Consider the following 8084-nt stretch of genomic DNA (forward strand, 5'->3'; position numbering starts at 1 on the left):
TGGAGATTGCCAATTCTCTGAGAAGTGAAGAAGTCAAAAAACTTGAGAAAGCGGAGACTGTTGCAAGGCGTTATCAGGCTGAAGAAAATGTTACAGCTGCCGCTGAAAAAGAGAGAGCTCTTATTGTTGCCAACCCTGATAATGTTAAAAAGGGGGAAGGAAGTAATAGAGGGGGGTCAACTTCACCTCGTGGTTCTCGCTCTAAACGAAAAATCACTCAAGGTGGAAGAGGAAGTTGCCAATCTAAAAGAGGCGGCCTTGGTTGTGGAGGAGAAAGAGGTGATAGAGGCGGTGGCAGTGGTGATCGAAAATTGCCTTGGTTTCAAAATCTTCTTACTGGGGAAGATGTCCTTCAACATTCAGATCCAAGAGTTAAAAGGGAAGGATCCTAAATCTATTATCTTGTGTTTCAACATTCAGATCCAAGAGTTAAAAGGGAAGGATCCTAAATCTATTATCTTGTGTTTATGTATTTCCTGAATTTAGATGAACATGTTTGAATACTTTGGTTAATTCACTATGTTTGAAATTCACTTTGACGTTTTGATTTATTTTCTCAACTTAACTGTTGATTGTTTGGTTTTAACATCATCAAAAAGGGAAAATTGTTGGGAAAAATTAAAACAATAAAAGAAAGAAAATTAATTAAGAAAGACATATATACTTAAAAAGAATTTAAAAGTCTTTTCTATTTTGGAACATGATTGTGATGATGTTATTAAGTTCTATTTGTTTTGCGCAGGAACAAATATAAGATAGCGCTACCTTAGACGCAGTCTAAAGCAAGCTATCTTAGATGTCTTACGTAATTAGACGAGGCCTAACTCCTTCATACGCGGTCTAAAGGGATGTGTAGTTAGACGAGGTCTAACTCCTTCAAACGCGGTCTAAAGGGATGCGATGCATAGTTAGACGAGGTCTAACTCCTTCAGACACAGTCTTAAGGGATGCATAGTTAGACGAGGTCTAACTCCTTCAGACGATGTCTGAAGAGATGCTTAGTTAGACGAGGTCTAACTCCTTCATACGCGGTCTGAAGGGATGCATAGTTAGAGGAGGTTTAACTCCTTCACACACGGTCTGAATGGATGCGTAGTTAGACGAGGTCTAACTCCTTCAGACGCGGTCTGAAGGGATGCATAGTTAGACAGTGTCTAACACCTTCAAACGTGGTCTGAAGGGATACGTAGTTAGATGAAGTCTAACTCCTTCAGACGCAGTCTGAAGGGATGCGTAGTTAGACGATGTCTAACTCCTTCAGACGTGGTCTAAAGGGAAGCGTAGTTAGACGACGTCTAACCTCTTTAGACGCGGTCTAAAGAAGAACGTCTGATGCCTTGCTTTAGCAGTTGTCTAAAGGAAGCATCCATCTACCCACGATCAATTAATTGCCTGTTCCACTTCCTTCTGCTCCACTTCTTTTAGTAGTCTGATAAGCCAACTAATTCCATCAATGAATGAACTCCACGTACACGAATATCCCTCAACCGTATTTCCAGTACAAGACAATATTAGAGGATATTCGGCGCACTACTCGTTCAGTACGGCCATAATCCAAACATTCAGAGCATGTTGTACTCTTGTACTATATGCGACCTTCCAATGGACACATGCCACGTGTCCACAAAGAAAATTCGACAGTTGGTGTATCTCAACTATATATGGAAGCCAAAGGACAATGGTCGAACTGGTTCATGCATTCTATTCAGGAAAGTTTTTGAAATCAAACATTTCACTTACTGTCTAGCTGTGAATACATTGTAATTACATATTATCTTTTCTATGTGAAACTTCACTGCTGTAAGTTGAAAAAAGGTTGTTTTGTTCAACAAAGAGTTAGCTAGATCAGTGAGTTGTTTTTGTTTCAAAATATTTAGTGAATATCCATCCAGTTGTGGAAGAAAGGGTGATATAGGAGTTTTATCTCCGAACATCCATAAAACTTCTTGTGTTCTCTACTTTCTTCCATTTGCATTCAGTTTTCTAAAGCTTCAAATCCAACGAACACTTCCGCAATTGAATCCGTTTTAAAAGTTTGGAGGATTTGTGAAGAATAGAAACAAATATTAATCCCTCACATGATGATTATCAAAAAGTTTATCGTAAGCTGTTAACAATAGTCAGACCTTAGTCTTTATTGGTAGCACCGATCCCAACAGATTTGATCAAAACGAATATTTAGTGTTCATGTTTTGGTACCAATCAAGTATTTGAGATATAAGGAAACTATTGGGTTGCTCATTTCTCCTCAAAACAACTTTAAAATCAAAATTCCAAATTTTGATCACAAATTGTTTTGAACGATTTCATCATCATCCAGGTTGATTGATACATTTAAATGATAATCAACATGTTCCTGGTAGCTTTGTGAAGCTACCCAAACCCTTGGATCAAAGAATCTAAGCTAAGAAAAAAAAATTAAAAATCTGCACTTTTGTGTTCTTGAGGACCGAGGCTTGTTATCCTACGATAGAGAGGTCCGACCGAGGATCCTTGGTCTAGACCAAAACCTAGGACCAAGAAATTTGAACCTAGGACTGAGACCTAAGACCGAGAATTGTTCTTGAGTTAGGAACAAGAGGCCCGACCAATGTTCTTGAGCTAGGACCGAGAGGTTAAAGGTCCAAACCTAGGACCAAGGAATGTTATCCTAGGGCCGAGAGGTCCAAACCTAGGACCAAAGAATATTGATCCAAGACCGATAAATCATAAACCCAAGACCGAGGGACTTAACGTAGAGCTAACCCAAGACCGTGAGGTTTATACATCTCGATCGAGAATCTTATCCCCAAGCTAACCTAGGATCGATGTTTATACACCTAGACCGGTAATCTGAACCAAGGACCGAGAGTCTTTAGCACCCAAACCGATGGTCTTTGGACCCGACCGATAAAAACGAACCTAAGGCTTAGGACTACGGTCCTTAAGTCCTATTTGGTTCCATTTTTCAAAACCTAAAATTTTTTTTATTATTTTGAGACCCCAAACCATTTTCTATAAATTTCAAAAAATTAGAAAATGATTTCAATATTTTTGGGATATTTCCAAAAAAAATATTTTAATTAAGGCATGTTTGATGTTTATTTCTAAACCCTAACATCCTTAAAAATAACTGATGTTCTTCAGGTATTTCTCCCCTAGTCAACGTCATTAGTAACATGTACCATCATTTAAATACTTTTGTTTCAATATTTTAAATAACGATAAAATCGAACTACTTATTAGAACCGGAAGAATAATATGTAAAAATAAAACGTTATACAAACCGATTTTTAAAAACCAACTTTATAAGTTGAGAACGTTTTTAAAACGTGTACGGAGAATGAAACACAAAAACCCTTTCCGAGTATCACCTAACTACGAACTGAAAGAAACTCTAGCCAATACGGTTGTATACGTATGCCATTTTTATTGATTTTCAAAAAATTAATTCGCGACTCTGTTTTAAACTAAATAATCTTTTAAATTAATTATGTTAAATTAATGGAATTCTAAATAAATCAAACTGTGATTTGATTATCGTAAATCTTCAAATTATTTAAAATTGAACCCGAAATTAATTATTTTTAATTAATTTTAAAAGTTATCAAGAATTAGTGAAATTTTTAAAATTAATGTTTTATTTTAAAAGAAAATTCCTGACACGCAAACTGAAGTTAAAATTCTCGAATATCGAGCTTTTCACAAAAACGAGACCTAAATACTAAAAGAGTTTTTCCGGGGTTCCAAATACAAAATGAGATAAATAGAAAGTAAAAATAAAGAGTGGCTCTAATCATTCGAGCATGTCTCATCATCGTCTACTTCATCCTCCTCTTTTAATACCAGATCAACGATCTCTTTAATTATGATTGGTTGATAATGTGCCTTGACTTCGGAAACAACATTCACCCACGTACATGAATCTGAACTTTAACTGCATTCTCCCACATGGATGGATAATTGGGATAAAGACATTAAAAAATAGGACTAGTTAGTAGAGGGATAGAAACTTTATAAGGGATAAATTTATGCATGTTTAACTATCTAAATAAAGAGGTTGTGTCGTAGAAAGTAGCCTCCTCTAATCCGAGCACATTAATGAAAAGATTGTCGTTCATGATGTATCTCAAGGTATCATAATGATACAGTAGAACAATGAAGAGAATGGGATAAAAATCCAGAATGACAAAGTGGGAATGAATATTCCTTATCCTTTGCAACTGAATACGTGCAAAGGATGAATACAAAAGTGAAGGAAGAGGCAAGAAATGCAACTTGTCCAACAACCAAATGTACATGACCAAGGGAGATCCTCTATGAGAGGAGGGTGTTGAATCCGAAGAGAGGTCTCGAAGACCAATGAGTGTCTTAGCGAGCAATAGGCCAACCAATCATTGTGAACGAATTTCCATAGAATAAATAACTTCCACAAGGCGAAAAGAGGGTCATCCTCCATCGGAGGGACGCAACAAGAAATGAGCTAGGAGAATCAACATGACATTCCTGCGCTAAATAGAACCTCTACTCGATCCTCTGAAATGTCAAATGTCGTCATCCAATTTCTGTAGATCAAGAAACCCATCAACGACATTCTGCAACGAGTAGTGCCTATTGTGTACTCTATAGTAGGGAATATACATTTATCACCGATGACGTAGGCACACTCATTTGGATCCTACCTAGAGAAACTAAAGGCTTATTGAGCTTACCGATAACGCAGAGAAAGTGTCATGATGCATCCCAAATCGAATAGAAACTTCAAGTTCTAGTGCTCAAAAGATTTAATTGAATTCTTCCGTAAATAATCGCCATTCTCCTCCCTTTTGTCTTTGCTTCAATCTCCTTTTATCCAACACTTCTTCGTGGACACGGGCTTCGATTTAGAATTTTTTTGGCATTTTGACTTGTTCGACGATTTAATTCAACAAATCGAAAATTTATTAATAATGAATTTCATTTCTTTGATTTATTTATAAAATTTATTTATTAAAATGAGTCTAAATCTTAATTATAAATGTCAGCATAAAGTTATTTATATTTATTTTTAAATATGGTTATAACTCTCTATAATTAAATGATGTTAACAGTATAAAATATAGCATTTTCATTTTATAAAAAAAATGTATTTTTATAGACTTAGTTATGAAAACTAAATCTTGCTGAGCATGTCTTCTTATTTTTTATCAAAAAAATTATAAACGGTTATCAACCTTTATTTAATATATCTATTGACATATATTAATTGTGTAACACACATTATTATTATAATTTATAAAATAAAATTATTCAAAGTTATTAAGATTATTAGAGTTTATTAATTTTAATTTTAAAAAAACTATTATGGAAAACATATTTCATGTATAATAACAGTAAATTCATTGTTGGTGACTTTGTAGTGTTGTGTTGTCAAAATTAATATAATATTAATGTTTTTATTTATTAATGTTAGGACATAATACTAGTTATTAGGTACAATATTAAACTGGCATGTAAGCCGTGCAAATGTAATAAAAAAAAACGTGAAAAAAATATTATGGTAAAAATGTTTATCGGAGGGTTAACCTACAATCCGACTCAAGTATCCATTTATACTCACATATATATCCAAATAAACCACAGTTCTCAACCCGACAATCCGGACACTTTAAAAATTAAGCATCATTATATATATATATATATATATATATATATATAGATTAGTTAGTTAAAAAGTTGAACTTATATTGTTAAAATGTCTCGTGTTCATCAAATTTGGTGTTGAATTTAAAATATAAAGTGTTATTAGCCTAGTTAGTTAAAGGGTTGTACTTATTTTGCTATGTTGCAAATTCAAATCATACCTATAACATTTTTAATTTTATTTTTAATCGTTTTAAGTTTATGAGCGGGTCAACTCAAAATCTGACTCAAGTATCCATTTACTCTCACGTATATATCCAAATTAACCACAGCTCTCGTTCTGCACACTTTAAAAATTAAGCATTATTATATATATATAGATTATTTTATTTATAAAAATCAAAATATTTTAATGCAAATAATTTTTTTTTGTTCATGTATGATTGAAATGAGAAGTTTTCTCAAATAACTTATTATAAGTTTCATAACAGTCCAAAGAGAGAATGATAGTCTAAGAAACGAACATGATGCAGTGAGCTGGTTATTTGTAACCGGGGAGGTAAAATGCCGTCATTCTCACTGAAACGAAACATCCAAAGAGAATCAATCATTTTAACTTTAAAACAGGGACCACTGAGGTATAGAGAGAGCAATATGCATCTTATATGGGTCCCAACAAGCAACGGCCAAGATTCTCTCCTGCCTTTTGGCACTCCCATTATTTATCTATCTTATGATCCCTCTACCCTCAGCCAGAAAATTTCCTCCAATAAACTTGACCCTGATCTCTCTCTCTCTTTGTGCAAGCAAATCAAGAGATCCGAACCCAACCCATCAGCCATGTTGCTGGGAAAAAGGTCTCGTCCTCCGATGAAGAGAACCACCAGTATGACCGAGTTCACTTTAGATCTAAGCATCGGATTCGGTAGCGACGTCGCCCCTCCACCGACAACTCACCCTTCATCGGCTACCGTTGGTACTACTGGAGATCAACGTTTCCTTAACTCAATTGTCTCTCCACGCCCACATCGCCGGAATTCAGCCGATTTCCAGCTTGAAACCGCTCACTTCTTGCGGGCTTGCTTCCTTTGCAAGCGCCGCCTTATCCCCGGCCGAGATATATACATGTACAGGTACATAGACTTAGATCCATGATCCATCTTCATCTATGTTCACCATGTAAAAGAATTATAATTTATTTGCAGGGGAGATAGTGCTTTCTGTAGTCTAGAGTGCCGCCAACAACAGATGGCTCGAGACGAGCGTAAAGACAAGCTTTCACCTTCAACAAAGAAAGTCGTCGATGGTTCGGCAGCATCAACCGTGTTGGTGTCCGGTGGAAATTCGGAAATTGTCTCCGCCCAAGTGGAGAGCATCGCTGCAGCCGCTGTCTAGATCTTGATCAATGAAAAGCCATCGGATCCCGCTTGAATCAATCATCATCTTATATATAAAATTATTTGTATGTGTATTCTCGGGAGATATCAAGTCAATAAAAAAAAATATCAACGATGCAATTGATTTTGATTTGTTTGGTTAGTTTTGTCCTAATTTCATTGGAGACTATTGTTGTTATCTTATTTATTTCATCTTGCTTCAACTCATTTATTTGTTAAGTAAGTTTAAACACAAAGTGTACTTCTTATAAATCATCAATTTTCAAAATGATTTTTACTCAATTGCCAAAACTCAATATGTTACCATCCTCCTAGAAATGGATAAGAAATAATAATGATAAACATGGTTAAAGTTCATTTAAAAATAATGTCGATTACTTAATTAAAATCGTGTCTTACCTTCTTCGAATCTCGTAAAAAGAGATAAGAAAACAACTCATTCGAAAGTTATATCACCTAAGAATGAGATCAGGAACCGAACGTAGAATCTAATAAAGTAGACATATTTGGCACTATGAGTGTCCACAACTAATTTACTTGATGAAAAATTAGCAAAGGAAAATTGTTTCTCCAATTCTATTTTGGGTTTCGGTTCTTGGTTACGTGTGGGACAAGTACCTCAGCGCCATGTCACCCACTCTCCTCATATGAGCAATCTCTATTATGAAACAATTGGTCTTTTATGAGACATAACAATTTACACATTTACATATTAAAGAACTTCAATCCTAACTACATGTGTCTAAGGTATCTATATTAACTAAGTTTAATCGGTCCAAAACTTAGCCAAAAAAATGTGGTGAGATGGTTTGATTTATCGATGACATTGAGTGGGAAAAAGTTATCGGTCGGATGGGTAGACACCTCCTTTTTATACCCATAATTAAAATTAACTTGCTCGGTCTAGTATGATGACCATGCTTGATTATTGAAATGGTAGAACAAAAATTAGAAACACTTTTAAAATAAGCTTGAAACGATCCTTTGATAGTTGTCCAAACGACAATTTTCCAAACCACTCATCAGTTTCCATTGCCTGTAGTTTGTACCATTCAGACTCACCATATCAGGTCTAGATTTCCCCAT

General features: G+C 35.1%; 1 protein-coding gene across 1 annotated transcript; it reads left to right on the forward strand.

Moving 5' to 3' along the window:
- Positions 1 to 6342: 6342 nt before the first annotated feature.
- LOC124931935 (FCS-Like Zinc finger 5-like) lies at positions 6343 to 7181 on the forward strand. The gene is made up of 2 exons (XM_047472523.1): positions 6343 to 6734; positions 6807 to 7181. Exons 1-2 carry the CDS (start codon positions 6442 to 6444, stop codon positions 6994 to 6996), a joined length of 483 nt encoding a protein of 160 aa, XP_047328479.1. The 5' UTR covers positions 6343 to 6441; the 3' UTR covers positions 6997 to 7181.
- The last annotated feature ends 903 nt before the right edge of the window (positions 7182 to 8084 follow it).

The sequence above is a fragment of the Impatiens glandulifera genome, chromosome 3 (assembly GCF_907164915.1).
Source record: "Impatiens glandulifera chromosome 3, dImpGla2.1, whole genome shotgun sequence".
NCBI classification, from domain to species: Eukaryota; Viridiplantae; Streptophyta; class Magnoliopsida; order Ericales; family Balsaminaceae; genus Impatiens; species Impatiens glandulifera.